The sequence below is a fragment of the Anguilla anguilla genome, chromosome 7 (genome assembly GCF_013347855.1).
Source record: "Anguilla anguilla isolate fAngAng1 chromosome 7, fAngAng1.pri, whole genome shotgun sequence".
Lineage (NCBI taxonomy): Eukaryota > Metazoa > Chordata > Actinopteri > Anguilliformes > Anguillidae > Anguilla > Anguilla anguilla.
In genome coordinates this window covers 31,112,308-31,133,331 of record NC_049207.1, presented here as the reverse complement: position 1 = coordinate 31,133,331, position 21,024 = coordinate 31,112,308, and the positions used below count along the sequence as shown (strand labels likewise).

The 21,024-nt window shown below is 42.8% G+C and overlaps 1 protein-coding gene across 8 annotated transcripts in view; it reads right to left on the bottom strand.

The window, feature by feature from the left end:
* Positions 1-19,672, bottom strand: part of clp1 (cleavage factor polyribonucleotide kinase subunit 1) — a 37,489-nt gene extending 17,817 nt beyond the window's left edge. For 3 of the 8 annotated variants that reach the window (XR_004766272.1, XR_004766274.1, XR_004766273.1), the window contains exons 1-6: positions 19,501-19,669; positions 18,456-18,734; positions 17,868-17,975; positions 9,062-9,181; positions 7,256-7,393; positions 6,380-6,991 (exon numbers count right to left, since the gene is read on the bottom strand). Coding sequence is in view for 2 of the 8 variants with exons in the window: in XM_035427354.1 (XP_035283245.1) it covers positions 6,293-6,991; positions 7,256-7,393; positions 9,062-9,181; positions 17,868-17,975; positions 18,456-18,734; positions 19,501-19,563 (1,407 nt within the window). In the remaining 6 variants the exon portion in view is untranslated. Of the gene's footprint in view, positions 1-5,932; positions 6,992-7,255; positions 7,394-9,061; positions 9,182-17,867; positions 17,976-18,455; positions 18,735-19,445 lie in introns of those variants that run through there. The other 5 variants (XR_004766275.1, XR_004766276.1, XM_035427355.1 and 2 more) reach the window with 5 other exon arrangements.
* Positions 19,673-21,024: the final 1,352 nt, after the last annotated feature.

Here is a 21,024-nt window from a genome sequence, read left to right as displayed (position 1 = left end):
GAGCAAAACATAAGTGGATAGAACTTGATTTACTGTCTCTGTCTCTATCTACTGAACACAGATAAAATGTCATCTATGTAAGTATTACTGCTCAAATAAAAAATATATGTTTATCCCAAAATCAGTATTATTAGTTAGCTTTGTCACATCGAAGCATGGCCCAGGTAGTCATTGACGGAATGTACACGACTGACAAGCCGTCAAACAGGTTTGACAGACTGAATATTTTCCGGATAGGGTTAGTTAGCTAGCTTGCTAGTCAAATGGCTTGGTAGCCGAAGTTGCTAACTGTTTTAGCATACTGGACTACCCAATATAACAAATAAGTGTTAGCTGATTACGCTTTCTGCCAACTAATTATTAGATAGATTTTTTTGATTGATTGTTTATTAGCCACACGGCCAATGCCGGTAGAATTTGTTTTCGGTACAGTGTGTTATGTTATACTCAGCACTATACGCAGCACAATACATAAATGGACAGCAGACAATCCACATATTAGCATAACACAATACAGGGGTACAAGTCAACATCACAAAAATAAAAAATTGTACACACAACCATATATAATAGGTGTATGGTAATGCATGTCAGTAGTATGTGAGGAGGGGGCTAGAGGGAGGAGTTCAGAGTCCTGATAGCTAAGGGAAAAAAGCTGTTAGTGAAGCGTTTAGTCCTAGTGGACAATGACCTGTAGCGCCTCCCTGAGGGAAGGAGCTGGAAGAGGTGATGAGCAGGATGTGAGGGGTCGGAGATGATCTTCTTTGCTCGCTTTACAGTTCGGTGAGTATTTAGAGATTCAACTGAGGGGAGTGGGTGGCCTATGATTTTGGATGCCTTGTTGACAATCCGCTGTAGTTTTTTCTGTGTTTGACTGTCTGTGCTGCCGTACCATACTGTAATAGAGGATACGATGATGGACTCGATGATGGCTTAGCAGAACAGAACAAGAAGTTGATGCTTGACCCAGTATTTTTAAAGCTGTCTAAGGAAATAAAGTTGTTGTTGAGCTTTTGCAATGATGTGCACAGTGTTAGTTTTCCACTTCAGGATATTGCTGATGATGAAAGATACATCCTGGGGAACCTGGGGTCATTGGGTGTTTCGGGTCTTTCAACATCAGACACCCTCGCCCAGGCAACCCAGCCGGGGTTGATCAGACCCCAGCTTGCGTCCCACCAGCATTCGCCCACGGATCTGCCCTCTTGATCCAAAGCCACCTAGTGGCCTTCTCCGCAGCTTCAGTAGCGAATCTGATGACCTTCCTCTTTGCCTCCCCGGTGATGCCCAGTAGTGTAAACGCTTTGCAGAATGAATGCCCTGCAAATCCTGGGCAGCCCACCTCCACAGGCTCACAGCAAGTTCGCCAACCTTGCCTTCTACACTCTTCCACAAGCTCCTGGTACTTGGTGCGCTTCCTCTCGTTGGCCTCGTCCATACGCTCTTCCCAGGGCACTGTGAGTTCCAGCATGATCAGTTGCTTGGTGAACTCTGAAACGATGATCATGTCTGGTCAAAGCCGTGTTGATGTTATCCGGGCTGGGAACTTCAGCTGCTTGCCCAGGTCCACTTCTAGTTGCCAGTCGGTGGCAGTGGTGAGGAGACCAGACTTTGCTCTAGGTTGTAGGTGGGGCTTCTCTTTGGCTCTTAGGAACGTGATGATCTTTGGCTGGTGGTGGCCCTAGTTGGTGTTGATGGCTGTGGCTACACTCTCAGCGACTATCTCCAAGGGCTTTTGGGCAGCTGCTAAGGAGGTGTTCCAAGGATCCTCTTCCAGAACAACGAGGGCAGGAAGGTGTCTCACTTTTGCCCCAGATGTGAAGGTTTGCTGGACTTGGTAGGACATCATAGACAGCTTGGACTAAGAACCTGATGCGATGGAAGTCTGCTTGCCAGATGTTGGACCAGGTGATCTTTCATTGCAGTACACTTTCCCATCTAGACCATGCTCCTTGCTGTCCCATCCCTACCATCCTGCTGGCTCGTACCTCCTCCACGCCTGCCCGCACTTCCTCCTGAACAAGATGTTGCCGCTTTTTGCCCTGGACGTTGTCAACCCTGGTCACTGGGAAGTAGCCTATGCCTGCACGCCCTGTTGCTACGGACCCCACCAGTGCCTTCTGTCTCAGCCGTGACTCAGCCACCTCCAAAGATTTGTCTGCGCTCCATTTCCTGCCCGTTTGAACCTGGATACCAGCAGATACCACTTTTGGATCCCTAGATTCTCTGTACTGGAGGGCCTCCCGTATCCGTGACACCATGAACTCTTCAGCGAGGCCACTGATCGGGAGCTGCAGGATGTTACTGGTGCCATAATGTATGTTCTGAGGAATTTAAAAGAGTCGGTGGTGGTGATGTGGTCTCCATTTATTTGTATGGGTATTTTGGGATTTGGCATGCATCGGAAGTCAATAATGAGTTCTTGGGTTTTGGCTGCATTAAGAAGGAAGTCATTGTTTGCGCACCAAGTGACAGCTTGGGCCACCTCAATGCGGTACTGGGTTTCATTATTGTTGGAGATGAGACCTACAATGGTTGTGTCGTCTGCGTATTTGATTGTTTTTACAGAACTGTCCTTGGATGTAAAGTGAGTGGTGTACAGTGAGAAGAGCCAGTGGGAGAGAACACAGTCCTAAGGAGCTCCTGTACTGAGGGTAGGAGGGTGTGAGGTTAGGTTATTAACCTTCACCCTCTGTGGCCTATTCCACAGTAAGCTCCTAATCCAGTGGCATAGGGCTGGGTCAATGTTCATGTCCAAGAGTATGGTAAAGAGTTTGAGTTGGTTGATGGAGTTAAAGGCGGAACTAAAGTCTATAAACAGGATGTGTGTGGAGGTGTTCGGTGATTCAAGGTGTTGCAGGGAATGGTGGAGTGCTATGCTGACTGCATCCTCAACAGACCGGTTGGCTTGGTAGGCAAATTGATATGGGTCCATCAGTGGGAAGGTGCAGGATTTCAAGTATGACAGAATGATGCGCTCAAATGCTTTCATGGCCACAGATGTTAGGGCAACTGGTCTGAAGTCACTGAGGCAGGTGATCTTTGAGGACTTTGGCACAGGAATGATGGTAGAGAGTTTGAAGTACTTTGGGACTGTACAGTAGAGAGGTGTTAAATATGTTGGAAAACACTGGGGCCAATTGAGCAGCACAGTGGCTCAGCAGAGCAGGACTGATCCTATCTGGCCCTGCTGCTTTCCTGACGTTCAGCTTCTTGAATGTAGCTCTCACCTCATGCTCCTGAATGCAGAAGGGTGGCATTGGAGTGGGAGTAGGGGGGATGGCTGATGGAATAAGTTTTTCAAACCTTGCATAAAACTCATTTAATTTATCTGGGAGGTTAGGGTCATTATCTGGAGGGGAGCAGGGGCGTTTTTTGTAATCTGTCATGTCCTTAAGACTTTTCCAGATTGATCTGGTGTTGCTGGATGAGAACTGTTGTTCCAATTTTGTTGCATAGCTGGACTTAGCTTTCTTTATTGCAGCACGCAACTTTTATTTGGCTGCTATATATTGATCCCTGTCTCCATTTTTATACGCAGTTCTTTTCTTTGCTTAGGAGGTGTAATTCTTTGGAGAACCAGTGTTTTTTATTGCCATAGAATGTCACTGTTTTGGTAGGGATGCACATCTCGCAAAACTTGACGTTTGTGTCTGTGTCAGTGAGTTTGAGGGAATCGCAAGCTGTACTAAATATATATATAATATATATTCCAATTAGTGCATTTGAAGCACCCTCGTAGCGTTTCAATGGCATCCATGGACCAGGACCTGACAGATTTGGATTTTTTCTTAATGGATTTAAGCTTTTGTCTGTATTTTGGTATGAGGAGTAACACAGCGTGATCGGACTTCCCCAGTGGAGCCCTCGAGAATACACGGTAAGCATCCGGAATTGAGATGTAGCAGTGATCCAATGTTTTGTTTTCTCTGCTGTGGCAAGTGGCTTGTTGCTTGTAGTTGGGAAGTTCGGGGGACAGGTTTGTATGGTTAAAATCACCTAACACGATGACAGACGTGTCAGGGTTGGAGTTTTCAACAGAGGAGATATGTTGCGAAAGTTCGCTAATGGCTGGTTAAGTAGGCTAAAGGAAATATTAAAAATGACTTGGCTACCAAAAAAATACTTCAGAGGAGCATTATTTTATGGTCGATCAGTGCAGCTGTACATAGCACACGCCATAATGAAATCATTATACGAAATAGGATGTCTGCATTTTCTGACTTCGCATAAATAACAGGTGGACGATGAGTCAGACTCGGAGCATAGACTGTATAAAAACAGGTTTGTTGCCATAGCTGACCAACTTCCTGTAATTTCAAGCATCGGCATCACATGACCAATGGAGCATAACTTGATTGGCTGGATGTTGGTTCGATCTGAGACAGAATCGATTGCTTATCCTTGGTATCCCGGATGTTTAATCTGAATTTTTAAACTCAAATTTTGGGATCTGAATTTGGCCCATCAAATTTGAGCAACTTGAATATATATTATTAGAATTTTTTTAAACTTGAACTTTTGATTCTGAATTTGTGAAAATTGAAAAATAAAACTGAAAATTAGTTATTGAAAATTTGAAGAGTTGAATTCAGAGGCAAAAAATTCAGTGCTAGAAATTCAAAGGCTTTTAAATTTCTAAATCTGGTGAGACAGATTTACTTCCATAGGTGTCCACATACTTTTGGAGTGTATATGTTTTGTAGTGTATGTTGCCATATGGCAACACTAGGTGATAGAGGATTCATTTTTTATAGCCCCAATTATACGCCGGCATCTAAAAATGGCATTCTCTTAAATTATTGCTCTGACATTACTCTGATTTAAGGTGCACTACTCCAACACCTACACTGTTGTCAAGCGTAGACTCTTCGCACTTTAATGCAAAAAACCCATCTCGATTGGTAAAACTAAATAACAAAAAAAAATAACAAAGCAGATCCCTTCCCCAAAGGAGGGCTGAAACTGACACCGCAGGTTGATGATTATATTTTGTAATCAATTAACTGTCTGAAACAAGTCAAACAACAGGTAATAACTAGTGATGACATTGATATCACTAAAATCCCCCTCTGATCCCTAAGCAATCCATCTGCTCTCTTTGTATACAGGCTAGCAAAAGTAATTATTCATTATGTCTTATTTCCATTGAGCTGAAAGCATTTTCATGAGCAACTGAAAATGAGCATTTCTATGCATGTAAATAGAATGTCAAATGCTAAAAGTGCGGTTTTTCTAAAAAAGCTGCTTCTTACCATACAAAGAGTGAAAAAATACCCCCATTAGACATCCCAGGGCTGAGTAAATGACCTAAAAACAAGCAATTACTAGCGCATGAGTGGAACCTTAACGCACGCTTTATTGGAGCTTTATTTATCTGCAAATGCTTTCCATTAAAGACTCTGTGGTAGTGATAGTGATATTACTGTAAATCATTTATGATTGTAGATCAGAGCACTTAGCGAGGTAAATCCAAGTGGTTTAATTGTTTCTAAGTGAATTTTGTGTGATAACTAACCATCATGAACACGTTGTGTACACAGCTCTCCAAAAGGACAGCGTTTGACTGAAATAGTCAGGCTTAGTCAGGAAACAGAGAATGTGTAAATACAGTATTTGTTTTGCGTGGTTTCAAAGGGTACCACCCTCAATGGAATTAGCATCTGGAAGTGGAATATGACTGGGAAAAAAAGACATACACAGTATTCCAATTTGCAGGTTTGCTGCCATTTGGAGAGATTTTAGGGAGATATGTACCGTATATAATTTTGGAGATAATGGGATTTATTTAAGATGGGGGATTCTTACAAAAACCCCTGGATTTGAGTGAGGTTTAAGTGGTTAAATATACCATTTTATATATTCTCCACGTATATGTATTATTTTCTATACTCCATTCAATTATTTTCAGTCAAAAAATGAAATCATCTGAAATATTTTGGCCCCAAAATTTATTAAAATTCTACTTTTGATGAGAAACGCCTGAACAAACCTCATACGCAGATGGAGAAAGAAAAAGCATGACCAAATAACAGTAAACATCAATAAAACAAAATATCAGCTGAACAAAGAAGCATGTTAGAGAAGGAGGTATGGGAGAGGGATAACAGAAGGAGGGAAAGGGATGGAGTGAGAAAATTCTCTTTGGGGGAGGTAAAGAAAGATGAAGGAAGACATGGGAATGGCAGAACAGACATTCTATTGAGCAAAGAGAGAGGGTAGATGTAAGGTTGGATGGACAGAGGGAGGCAGGGGGAGGCAGGGAATGGGAAAGAGAGAGCCATCCTTTTTTTCACTTAAGGTCGATGAAGCGAATGTCCATGATAAGGAGGGTATGTCGGGGGAGGGGCCTGGGAGCTGGTGACAGCACAGTCATCACCTGGGCCTGAGTGTCCACAGCAGTCACCACGATGAAGCCGCACACAGGACTCTCCAGCACTCCTCTGCGGCCAGCCCTGCCACCTTCCCCACCCTCATCCTCCACACAGCTCACGCTCAACACGTGATGCGTTAGGTCCCGTCCTGGGGTCACGGGAACCAGCTTCAGCTGTGTGTCGTCCTGAGACATGCCCAGTGGCAGGCAGGAGTCTGGGATGGAGGGAGCCCCGATCTTATAGATACGCACGTCTGAAAAACGCACATCGAAGGCGTGGGGGTAGAAGGAGGCGCCGCGGAAGCCATAGAAGTACTCGCGGATCTTCTCATCGCGCGTGTCGCGGCGGCAGGCCTTGGATCGCTCCACCACGCCACCGGACTTGGGCAGCAGCACCACACGAACAAAGTGTGGCAGGTCACGCTTGAGCTCGTTGTAAAGCCGCTCCTGGTCCAGAACCAGGACCACGTCCACCTCAAAGGCAGAGGCGCAGTGCACCAGAGCCTGGTACCCAGAACTCTTCACCCAGCCGCACGTGTTAATGATGCAGCCACCCACACTGGCTCTGCGGTTCACCTCACAGCGCTGGGAGAACACCTCCGCCAGGCATGACGTCAGCTATGGGGGGGGACAGACAGAGAGGGGGTGAGATGGGGGAGAGAGAAAGAGTAAGATGGGAAGAGAGAGAGCGAGGGGGAGAGAGAGAGAGAGATTACCTGACCTTGTTGAAGAGGTTGATGTTAGTTCTTGATTGGCTTTAACCTTGTTGTAAAGTCTGATGTTTCTAGTGTGGTTCTAACCTTGTTGTATTGTTTAATGTTGGTTCCAGTTTGCTTCTAATCTTGTTGTGGAGTTTGATGTTGGTTCTGATGTGGTTCTAACCTTGTTGTAGAGTTTGATGTTGGTTCCGGGGGTGGTGGAGCCAAAGTGGTACACCAGAGGGGCCTGAACCGAGAAGCCCTCCTCCACGTCTGCGGGACGCTCGATACACAGTGCGGACACGGTCCCAGGAACAGATACCTGTAACAGTGGCGAGATTGACAATCATCTACAACCATGATGCATCAGACATTGTGTCCATCAATAGCACGGCCCACAAACATAACTCTAGCCTTTAAACATAACCCACTCTTCCCGCAAACAAAACATATCCCGATTTAGCCCCCCAAACGTACCCCACTTTACCCACAAACATGCCCTGCATTGCCCCCAAACATATCCTGCACTAGCCCCCGAAATTAATCCGCGCTGCCTACAAACATATGCAGCTCCGCTACAGCACCCTGCTGTAGCCCCCAAACGTACTCCGCTCTGCCCCTAAACGTACCTCGCTCTGGCCCCAAATGTGCGTCGCTCTACCCCCAAACGTATCCTGCTTAGTCCCCAAACATACCCTACTCCACCCTGTCATATGTAATTCACCATTTGGCCGTTCTCAGCCATAGGAAGCTTCAAAGCACTCGGCCAGCATAGCCTGGATATAAGACACAGAGCAGGATCTGGGGGGTACCCACATTTGAGGTGTGAATGTATGTGTCTGTGCTTGAGTGTGGATATGGAGGTGTGTGTGTCAACAGGGAGGCCTGGGAAATCTCATGTTGGCAGTCCTCATACTCATACAATTATGTACTTTAAAAATAGCTTAATACACCTATAGGTACCATGTTACACATTTTGGTCAGGTTATACCAAAATAAAACAGAAGTAAAGGTGTCACTGCAGACTTTGTAACTTGGTTTACTTGTTGCCTGTGCTGGTCTCATTACATAGTAGCTCACTGACATAATGGCCAAAGCTGTCTCTCCCAAAATTACCCGAGAACCCTTAATATTTAATGTCACCATAATGCTAACTGGGAGTTCAATTTACCTATAACCTTAAAAAAAGTGTTGTAGTTTGGCCTGAACCCATAATAATATATAAAAGGGAAGAAATCAGTACTTTTAGTTAGCGGGCAGCTTATAACAGTTAGTTGAAAGTGGGCATTGGAGTCCTTTATCTAGGTCAGGCATTCTACATTTCATCTCTGGTCTTTTTGGAATATTCTGCTGCCTTTGGTTTTTTGAATTTCTGTCTTGACACATTCTTGGGTTACTTTGGGACAAACATGCTGTGGTTTGATATTTTCTTTAATTCATTCATTCTGTGACAGTAACCTGTCCATGTCTGTAACATCTGTTAATTGTTTAAGGTAGTAGAAACTCGTTGTTAAATTAGACGTGATTTCATTTCTTCATTTTAATCTGGTTGCAAGTTGTACATTTTGATAAAGGCTGATCCAACAGTTTGCTCTGCCTATCAATGAACTTGACGATTTAATTATTAATTGATATCTTTGATAATGTTAGCTTTTAAAACTGCTGTATTTGGAAAATTAAACACATTTTACTGAATCCTTCCTTTACTGACAGCCCACAAATGTAGCCCACTCTGCCCCCAAACGTACCTTGTGCCCCAGCACACAAATGTGCCCTGGGGTACAAACGTGCTCCGCTCCAATCCCAAATGTACCCCGCTCCGCCCCCAAATGTACCCCTTCTCCATCCACCAATGTGCCCCACTCTGCCCACAAATGTATCTGACTCTGCCCAAAAAGGTGCCCAACTCTGACACCAAATGTGCCCCACCCAGCCCCCAAACCTACCCTGCACTGCCCCCAAACATACCCCGCTCCACCCCCAAATGTACCCCGCTCTGTCCCACGTCCAACTCCACCAGGGTGGGTCTCCTGCCCAGCCTTACAGCGTAGTTCAGGAGCAGCCGGCATACCGTCGACTTCCCCACATCTGTGGGCCCCACTACCATCACCTGGGAAATAGAGAGAGATACAGCTCCAGACACATATACTCACATGCACACACACACTCTCACATGCATGCACACTGCAAACACACATATACTCTCTCTCCCTCTCTCACACACACACACAAACATACAGTACAGGCCAAAGGTATTAGGTCACCTGTGGTTTTGTTTTGTTAAAAAAAAAACCTTAATTAGAATTCAGTTAATATATTTAATATATGTGCATTTATTTAATAGCAAACCAAAGTCTAAACATTTTTGTTTTCACCTGCAATAACACAAGATGAGGTTTACTTGAAAATCATCTAAGACACGACTTCCCTCCTTTGGCTTTAATTACAATTAAAAAAATTATTGGAAGTCTATCTAATCATTTTGCTCATTGGGGGTGTGTGGCAGGTGCAGTGAAATCTTATCTAGTTTTTTTACACCCACAGGTAGCCGAACACCATTTTTTTCCTGGTCTTCTGTTAACATTACTGACCATCAGCTGGAACTTTGAGTGTGTACTGAACACTCCACCTGGAAATCTTTTTGCCAAAATGTCCACTTGGCCGCACATCTAATCCTAAGGCCTTCTTTGCCTTAAAGCTTATTTTAGGTGCACTACAGACTAAAGGTGTTAGGCTACCAGGGTTTTTTTTAAATTTTTTAAATTAAAGTAGATAAGATTTCACTCAACTGAATTACCCTCCACCTCCCCCCCACCCATCCACCACCCGCTTTGCAAAATGACTGAACAGATTTACAATAATTAATTGTAATTAAAGCCAAAGGAGGCAATTTTGAGGAAAGTTGTGTCTAAGATTATTTTTAAGTAAAAGTTGTCTTTTTGTTATTGTAGGTAAAAATGTTTGTACTTTGGTTTGTTGTTCAGTAAATCTGGATTTTTTAACTGAATTCCAACTATTACTACTCTGCAGTGCACTCCCAATCTAGGATCACTTGTACCCTCCTGTATTCTTCTAGCACTTTCATGTTACACATGTACCTCCATCTAGCACTTATATTGCACTCGTATCGTTACCTTGATGTTGTATCTCATTGTGACCCCTCCTAGTTTGACTTAACATTACTTTCAGACCCAGACTATGCTTACTGTGTGAACTGGACTTACTGTGTTCATGGTGTATAGAATCTTAAATAGATCTTTCATGTGATCTATTTTAAATACTAACTGGTCATAAGACAGCATGTAAGTTTCTGCTATTGCTGCCATAGTCCTTGGAGCGTGCTTTACAGCCAATAGAAACTGAAAAAGGTTCTCTTCTGCATTGCAGAGGCATTAGAATACCGAGATGTCCAGTGCTATTCGTACCGTTGCATTTAACCATGTTAATTCAACAACTTATTTAATTGAACATTGCATGTTCCTGGCCCAGGGAAGTCCCAAAGAAGATTTAAGGTTGTAGGAAAATATTAAGCTTATTACTGTCTAGCTGTAACTACCTTGTATTTCAGCTTCCACAAGTTTTTAAGTAAAGTTCTGCCACCGTCTAGCTGTCACTACCTTGTATTTCAGCTTTGAAGCATAAAGCGATCTACCGCCTAGCTGTCACTAACTCGAAATTTGTAAATGTATAAAGCTTGGTACTGTCTAGCTGCTGTTACTTCCTTAACTCAGCTTGCGTCCAGTATTGGTGCCTAACTCAGACAGCCACTCTAACCAAAGCCAACAGGTGGTGGTGTAATTTCCCGGTACTATAGTTTAGAAGTGTTAGTTTAGAAGTGCGAGGTTATGAGCGTGAACAATTCACTCCATTTAAGCTTGGACCAGTGCACTCACCCTGAGCCACTGAAGCCCATAGGTAAACCTACAGAGAGGAGTTATTTAAGCTTAGAAGTGAACGGCTCTTGCTGACTATCTAATGATTCTTTGAAATGTCTTTCTCAGGCTAAGAGTTGATCACTCTTTTCCACCACCACATGCAGATGGAAAAGCAGGGTCTCTCTCTGACTCTGTTATTTCTAACCATCTTTCAATCAGTGACTTAAGGTATGATTGTTCAGATTTGTCTGAATACTCCACCAGAACTTCATCTGTCTGGTCTCTTCAGCACAGGGAGGAGCAGAGCAAAGCTCTATTCTCCCACCTTTCTGCTCATCAAGCAGAAAGACTTCCATCTTCAGCTTCTTGTTCTTCTCTGCCACAGGAGAAAGAATTATCCGCTTTTAAATGGTAAATGGACTGTATTTATATAGCGCTTTTATCCAAAGCGCTTTACAATTGATGCCTCTCATTCACCCATTCACACACACTCACACACCAACGGCTGCCATGCAAGGTACCAATCAGCTCGTTGGGAGCAATTAGGGGTTAGGTGTCTTGCTCAGGGACACTTCGACACGCCCAGGGCGAGGGATCGAACCAGAAACCCTCCGACTGCCAGACAACCGCTCTTACCTCCTATGTCGCCCCTGTTTTACTTATCCCTCCAAAGAGGGGACTAGAAAGTCTTCAGACTTTCCTTCTACAGTTCCTATCCACCGTAAAGGTGATTAGCATCTGTCAGCTTTGGCCACTCAGCCAGAGAGATTACACAAAGCCCAACAAGGAACACAAAGATCAGTGTCACCTCTTCCATACAGGCAGACTCAGAAGACGTCGGACTGTTTTCGCTTTGAGAAGCTTGAGGTATTTGCTAAGGATTTAGAATGGTATGATCCTGACAATCCAGATCATAAAATTGAAGACTATTTACGAGAGACTGAACACAATCTCTCTGACTTGCCCCATGCAACACAATGGGAGAAAACCCGGCTGATCTGGAAGACTCTCTAAGTCTGTTCGCACTTTCATAGAGTCTCAACCAGCTTTGTGATGCCTTGAACGAAGAATATTGTTCGTTTGCTGATGAGACATCTTCAACAATCGCAGCCATCCAGGTAATCCATTACCGTTATGAGCACCCTCGTGAGTATTACAGATGCTTGAAGTGTGCATTCTTTCAGGGCAAGAACAAACCTGACTTAGAAGAAGCACCTGCTGTTGTAATTATCTTAATATAGGTGAATAACATTGCTTAATATAGTCTTATCAATAAAGATTTCACATGGTTGACTAAACCGAAGTTCCTAACATTTCTGATAGTTGCAGCAACTTGCAGCGCTGACTGATGGGATAAAATCATCTCATCCAGTGAATGCACGTGACCTGTCACTCACAATTTCGCTGACAAGTACAGAGACTTGAGATAAAATCAAGATGGAGCTTGTTGGCAAAACCAACGTTATGTCGCCAATTTGGACCCATTTTGGATTTAAACCGAATGAAGACGGAGAACACAGATGATTCAGATAAACCAGTTTGCCAAATTTGCAATACAACAATACCCGTAAAACAATCTAGCACAACAAATCTGAGAAATCACCTCAGAACTAACCACCCAAGCGAATCTGCTCAACTTGGACTTACATCCGAAGCTGCTACACCATCTACATCTGGCCAGGCGCAGCTGAGTGTGGCCCAAGCATTTTGCCCGAGGGGTGAAATATAAGTGGGACAATGACAAATGGAAAAGCGGTAACCAAATTAATTCAACGGTCGCAGTCAGAAAGACAGGCAATGCCGGTCTGTTTCATTTCGTTTTAACATAGCCTATTGTGTTTAGCACTGTAAAAATAAACATTTTACTTATTTGATTTATTCCAAAATGTTTGGAAATGTTAAATCTTTGTTCTGTTTAAAGAAATAAGTGTTAATAAAGGGTTCATTCTATTCTACTTATGCTGCCTTTTTGTAAATAGAAAGACCGTTGGTTTGACCAAAATAAATTCATTTGATTTAATTCGACTGTCGCTAATTGAAAGCACATTTTCATCTCTCTTAACAGGCAATCCGCTTGTTAAGTCTGACGTCAGGCGTGACAATTGCCATTTCCGGGTCCAAACGCTCCTTCAGATCCCGAACCTGTGAACCTTTTCACGATCACTTGCTTCTTTAGTGAGGCACCATTGAGGGTTAAAAAGGGTCTAAATTCTTTCAACTCCAATAAAATCAATGCGCTACAAAATCCAGCATTCTAAAGCAATTAAAACAGCAACATTATTCTTTCGATTTTGAATTGTTGTTACATCCCCTCCCCTTTGCAATGTCCAATTTCGGAATAGATCGCAACGTTGAATCACAGTTCTAGTTACTTCATTTAGGGATGCCAACCTTCCCACAAAATACAGAATCGTCCCTTGTTTGGACAGTAGAATAGGCGTTCCGTATTTAACTCATGGCTACGGGACGCATTTTTATCTGTATCTTTGTGAACGATTCCGTTTGTAGTAACCGCTGTTTTGAATACAATTCAATAGTTAGCTAGCTAGCCGGCATAAGCATGCTGTGAGATCATTCTGACCTAAAACCCAGAATTTTAATATTGGCTAGGTGACAAGTGACGGCGAACCTATCATAAAGCTAACTGGCATTCAAACCTGGTTTCAGAGTGTCTTGGAAAAATGCAATGTCTACACTGCTAGACCGCAACATTTGAAAAAGCAATTGAGTTATGGTTTCATGTAGTTTTCTTAAATAATGTAATGGCAAAAATGACCAAACTGGGTGCTAACTGTATGGTATAAAACAAGGAACTATTTTTTCTTGATAGAATCGTTGGTTTCATAGAATTAACGACCAGAGGTTTTTGCTTAACAACGGTGCAAATAGTAGAACTACCATTATTTTCCAATAACGGGACAGCCCGTCGTGGTTAATTCCTTACATATAATACAGTGGTAAGAATATATGGTAGCAGGTGTATAGTAATGATAAACTGTAATGTAGACAGGTTGTGCACTAATGTAGATGCATAATGAGAACTGATAAGGACAGGTAAGAACAGGATGTAAACAGCTACCTAACGTTAGCACCCACTGGCACCAAACTTTGTTTTTCTTCATTCATTTAATAATTGTAACAATTAATAATCAACTTATGCTGCCTTTTCGTGAACGCCCTCCCCAAGACGAGACGATTATGCTGATCTATTTGATTACCTGGGTGACGATAATCGGCAGCAAAAATTCCATGAACATCACAACCCTAGCACCGGCCTTTAAGTTCCTCGTCCTACACAATCTCCATCCTTGTGTACGCATGCAGGTCACCCTCACAACCCGTCAGGGTAACCCTCCAATGCAGGAAATTACTCAGATGGCTTGGGAGATTGTTGTTCATCCCAGTGAAGAAAAGGGGGAAAGCAAGACTTCCCACTTGAAGCCTACAGGCTCAAGTGTTGTTGCTGGGAAAACCCTCAGTTCACACGCCGCACAAGACCCTCAGAAGGATACACTGAGCAAATACTGTGTCCATCGTAACCACAGTGACTATAGATCCAAAGGTAAAGGCAAAAGGCCTGATTCAAACCTCTTGGACCAGAAAAGGGTTGAATTTCACTCCTCAGATTCCTTAGCTGACTTTCCCACAACACCGTCTGACCACCCCAGCATTTTATCAGATGATGGTTGAGACATCTCTGATTACCTCTCTGATTCTGAATATGGCTACTCCGAGACACGAATCAAGAGGACCTTCAACCCAAGAAACTACAGAGCATGCTTCCCGCGTTCATAGAAACAAAGTAGCAACAACTGCAGTCCCCAACTAAGGGGGGTGGTGCATGACAGGTTAAACAGGTTTACTGGCAAGAGTTAGAATCCTAAAATGCATGCCTTCCAATAGTTAGACCCATTCTGCTGTTTGACCTTAATAAACAAGAAAGAAAACATATCACTCAAAATTGCTAAACCATCACCGCGGTTTAATCTTCGTAAGTACACTTAGAACACTTCCTTGGTAGTGCTGCCTAAGTGCTCTCATATTTAGATAGTGTGCTGCTTAGTACCACTGATGCAAACCACAACATAAGACATGTTCCAATGTTTCACAAGTATAGTAAATGAGATCACAATATCAAATGACCATCATGATACAGCCATTAGGACCTTTCAGTCATTTAAACACTAAGGGGACACCCGTCTGAAGGGACTAAAACCAGGTCTGCCTGGACCAGGCTAAGTCATTACACTGTAGTAATCTAAATGTCATCTGTTCCGTAATGCACCTACAACATGGCGCTTTCGGTCCTCTCCAAAAATGGCTACATCATCACATCTGGTGCAGACCGGATACTTTCCAACATCTTAACTGAACACTTCTAACACTCGCTGGCCGACTAACATTCCTGTTCCTCACTAACCCTGATGCATAGACCTACATTCATTGGTTATTTTGTTTTGTGCTACCATCTATCTTTGTTCACTGTCATATTTTGTTTATTTCGACATAGATTTATTTAAGCTTTTGTGTACTATATCAGATTTTCTGTGGATCAAAATTTTACATACACTTTTTTAGTATTTGGTGGCCTTTTAATTGCTTAACTTGAATCAAATGCTTGGGGTAGCCTTCCACAAGCTTCTCACAATACTAAGCCGGAATTTTTGCCCATTCCTCCTGACAGAACTGGTGTGACTCAGTCAGGTTTGTGGGCCTCCTTGCTTGGACATGCTTTTTCAGTTCAGTCCACAAATCTTCTATGGGATTCAGGTCAGGGCTTTGTGATGCCCACTCCAATACTTTCACTTTGTTGTGTTTAAGCCATTTTGTTACAACTTCTGCAGGAGGACCAAGTTGCAACCAAGTTTTAACTTTCTAGCTGATGCCTTGAGATGTTGCTTCAGTATTTCCAGATGCTCCTCCTTCCTCATGATGCCATCTATTTTCTGAAGTGCACCAGTCCCTTTTCCAGCAAAAAAACCCCACAACATGATGCTGCCACCCCCATGCTTCACATTTGGGATGGTGTTCTTTGGATTAAAAGCCTCACCATTTTTCCTCCATACATAGTGCTGATCATTATGGCCAAACAGTCCAATTTTTGTTTCATCTGACCAGAGAACACACTTCCAAAAGGCTAGGGCTTCATCCTGATGATCACCTGCAAACTTCTTTCTGGCTTTTTTATGCTGGTCTTGGAGTAGGGGCTTCTTCATTGCGCTAAAGCCTTTCATGCCATGGCGATGTAGGATACTCTTAATGGTGGATGTAGATACTTTGGTACCTGATGCCTCCAACTCCTTCACCAGTTCCTTTGTTGTTGTCTTGGGGTTCAGTTGAACCTTTTAGACCAAAGTTCGTTCAGCTCTGAGAGTTCATTTGTGCCTCCTTCCTGAACGATGCAGAGTCTGTGTGGTCCCAAGATTTTTATATTTGCAAACAATTGTTTGTACAGATGCTCGTGGTACCTTGTTTATAAATTGCTCCTGAGGAGGAACCGGACCTGTGGAGGTCCACAATTTTTTTTCCTGAGGTCTTGGCTGAGGTGCTTGGATTTTCCCATGGTATCAAGGACAAAAAGGCAGGGCTCTAAAGGTAGGCCCTTTAATACAGCCACAGGTGACAATTAACCACCAATTAACTAATTATGTAAATTCGCCAATCAGAAGCGTCTAAAAAGTCATTACATCAATTTCTGGAATCTTCCAGACTGTTTAAAGAGACAGTCAACTTGGTGTATATAAATTTTCGACCCACTGGAATTCTGATATAGTGAATTAAAGCTTAATCAGAATAATATATAATAATTAGAGAAAGACTGAATGTAGCCAAATTTATGGTTGGATGTACATAACTGTGCTAATGATTGTGTTTCAATGATTAATTTAAAAGCTCCTTGTGTTACCATTCTCTTGTAGTTGGCTCTATTTTAAATACTAACTGGTCATAACACGGCATGTAGACACCAATAGCTATTCAGTTACCCTTTGTCTGTTTTGTACGCTTCATGGGCCATTGTTTTATCACTAGCTTTATCTAGTTTCAAAAACCCCTCCATTCATACGCTCCATTTAGTTCCTTTGTTGTCCGTGAACATGTGTCAGCGACCCCACACGCAGGAACACATCCACACACGTGCACGCATACACAACACCCACACATGTGCACTCACATAGTTTGTTGTACATTCTAGTAGTGAATTGTGCGTTGCCCCTTTCGGTACTTTTGTTCAATAAACTATTATATTTCAAAGGTTGTCAGTTTTGATATTACTCTTGTGTTGAATTGAGTGAGCTGCCACTAATTAAAAGAACTTTGTAGAATACCTTCACCTCTTAGCTGAATCATTTATATTAATTTGGCATTGGCTGAATATATATTATATTATTATTTGGTTAAGATGAACTATTAAAGAGTTATTTGAATAATAATTTAATTACTTATTCAAGTTGCCAATTTGTAGTTTGTATATTTAATTTATGAGACTGATTATTACATGCTGGCGCCATCTGTGAGGATATAGATGTACACATTCTTCATTTTGGTGCGCCACTATGAGAAGTAGCAGCATATCCCCTACAATGCCCATGAATCACTGTTACATAATGGGTATTGTACCTTATCGGACCTGTGTTTTGTAGTTGTTCCAATGACCTTCGGTATGCACTTATTGTACATCGCTTTGGATAAAAGCATCTGCCAAATAAATGAAATTCTTCCATACCAAATTTTATTTTTTTATTTTTACTACAGATGGCCTAATACTTTTGGCCTATACTGTACATACACACACATACCCACAAGCAAGAAACCATACACACGCGCACACACTCTCTCTCACACACATACATACTCGTACCCCCCATACACACAAACACATACCCCCAATAAACATGCACATACATGCTTGCACACACTCACCCTTGGTCCTCTCTCATTGTCTCTCTCTGCCTGCTGTCTCATCTGCTCCAGAGCGGCATGTGTGTTCAGGTACAGAAGCATGGGCGTATCCCGGGAAACATATGCCACCTGGGGAATGGGGGAGGGAGAGAGCAAGAGAGAACACTGTTAATCTCTGTGTAGGCTAGTTAGTAATAGCCAGTGCTGATGGAGAGCACTGTAAAACTCACTTGCACTATAACCTGGGTCACTGTGTGCACATTTTATATATCATCAATATCCAGTGAAAACTTTGTGTCTCAAAAAATGGAATTCTAAAGAGTATCTCAAAAAATGGAATTCTGAGGATCATTAAAAACCTCTCGTTCTTGTTTTCCTCTTATCCCCTGAGGTAAGAGGAAAACAAGAACAGGTTAATCACACAAAATCTGGAACAGCCTTTATTCCTTTTACTTTACTGAATTACAGGACAATTACAGTACAAAGAACAGGAGAACTTTAAACAATTTAAAAAATAACAACAAGGAAATGGCTATTGGAGAATTTTGCATGACAAATTGTATCAGACCCACTGGACCCCAGTGTTGCTCGGGCAATGGCTTGCCACACCTCAGTCTTCCCGGTCAGAGACACACTGCAACCCTGCCAGGTGAAGACAGCAATCTTGGACCCGGGCCCAAAGGTGTACTTCTTGTTGCGGTTCAGTTCAGAGCCAAAGACCTCAGCCATCCCAGACAGCAGCTCAAGCTGTGCTCTTTCCCCGACCTCCACCTCAAAACGCAGCTCTGTCTCCTTCTCCAGCTCGAACCGCACCCCGCCACTGCTCGAACTCCCCACCCCGCCTGTTCCTTCATCCCCTGCCTTCTCAGGCCCATCTGCTGCCATCACCTGCATTGCAATGAGACACCAGCAACAGCCATTATCGCATAGTAATGTAACAGGAACAGCAATGCCTTGTCGACATAGTAAGTTGTGTGACGTCACCAAAAACTTTAGACTGATGTTGCTGGGAGGCTTATAGTGCTAGCTACGAGTTTTGAAATTTAAGTTTGTAAAATCCGCAATAACAACATACTTCAGAGTACAAGTAGCTTAATACGGAAGGTAACTGAAAATTCACTATCCGTTACGATCTGGCATAATACACGTATTGGCATCCCAGGATCATTTATTGTACAGTGCATTAGTCTATCACGTAGCTACAACAAAAACACAAAAATAATAAACTAAAAAACCGTGCATGACCGTGAAGATATGGAATTATTCGCGCTATCTGCGCTTCTGAAAAAAAACTCCCCAGTGTTGTCTTGCAACAAAATTGATGAGTGTTCCCTCAATCAAGAACATACAAACCGCAACGTTACAAAAAAGCCTAAATTACACTAAAACAACGAAACGTGTTACGCTTTATAGATATCCAGCCAAATAAGCCAGGTGGCTAAATTAGCCAACACAGTAGCACTGCTGAGTACAACATAGCTAACATTAGCTAGAACACATGAAGCGAAACGTCAGACAAATGTATAAATAATTTAAGTGATCAATAAATACAGACACAATTTTACACAACGACAACAACGAATTATGTCGATGCCTCACCGTTTACGGACGTAACGTTTACTAGCCGTTGTAAATATGTTAAACGTATGCGCACCAAGCATAGGTACCCAGGAAGAATCAAACACAGATGACGAACACGCTCCGAACGAATTTCCATCCCGCAGCACAGGATAAACGTCACTGGGACATGAACCAATAACAAAGAGCAAGGAAAGAAGGTTACTTCTTCTTCTTCGGTGTTGTTTACTGGCAGCTTGCATCCTTGAAAGTTGCATTCTTCTTCTTCTTCTTGTCAGTTTTCGGCAGTGTAGACGCAAATAGGCGTATTACTGCCCTCCACAGGATATAAATTTAACAATTGCAGCTCATACTCTCATATACAGCCCTGACTCATGCAGGAACTGTAAAACTGTATTGGTGATCAGCTGGTGGTTCTCGCTTTGGCCAAAAAAAGATTTAATGGATGAATGCAACTACTCCTAGGTCTGACAATCTCTTATAGAAAGTTTCCCTCTCTGCTTTATACTTGCCACACTCCAGGAGAGCATGCTTGACTGTTTCTGGGTTTCCACACTCACATAGTCCTGTTGGATGTTTTCCTACAATGTGCAAGTAATAATTTAACCCACAATGTCCAAGCCTCAGTCTGCTAATTTTAACTGAATCTCTTCGGGTTCCAGACCAACAACTGGGTTTTTTAATCTGAGGATGAAAATAAAAATAGTGTCTTCCTTTAGTCTCCTTTTCCCATAATCCCTGCCATTCTCTTTCAACACCCTCCTTGATTTTTCCTCTAAGTTCCACCCTTCCCAGGGATATATTTAGGGGTCCAAGCAGCGAAGCTGGTGGAACCCTATTGTTTTTGTTAGGATTATTATTAGGGGTCCAAGCAGCGAAGCTGGTGGAACCCTATTGTATCTGTTAGGATTATTAGGGGTCCAAGCAGCGAAGCTGGTGGAACCCTATTGTATCTGTTAGGATTACATTACATTACATTACAGGCATTTAGCAGACGCTCTTATCCAGAGCGACTTACACAACTTTTTACATAGCACTTTACATTGTATCCATTTATACAGCTGGATATATACTGAAGCAATGCAGGTTAAGTACCTTGCTCAAGGGTACAACAGCAGTGTCCTTACCCGGGAATCGAACCTGCGACCTTTCGGTTACAAGCGCAGTTCCTTACCCACTGTGCCACACTCCGTCCTATTATTATTATGGGTCCAAGCAGCGAAGCTGGTGGAACCCTATTGTATTTGTTAGGATTATTATTATTAGGGGTCCAAGCAGCGAAGCTGGTGGAACCCTATTGTATCTGTTAGGATTATTATTAGGGGTCCAAGCAGCGAAGCTGGTGGAACCCTATTGTTTTTGTTAGGATTATTATTAGGGGTCCAAGCAGCGAAGCTGGTGGAACCCTATTGTTTTTGTTAGGATTATTATTAGGGGTCCAAGCAGCGAAGCTGGTGGAACCCTATTGTATCTGTTAGGATTATTAGGGGTCCAAGCAGCGAAGCTGGTGGAACCCTATTGTATCTGTTAGGCAGGTGGGTTCCTATGGCCCCCCACTACTCAGGCACTAAAAATCACCTATGTTGGCCAGATGGTGGCA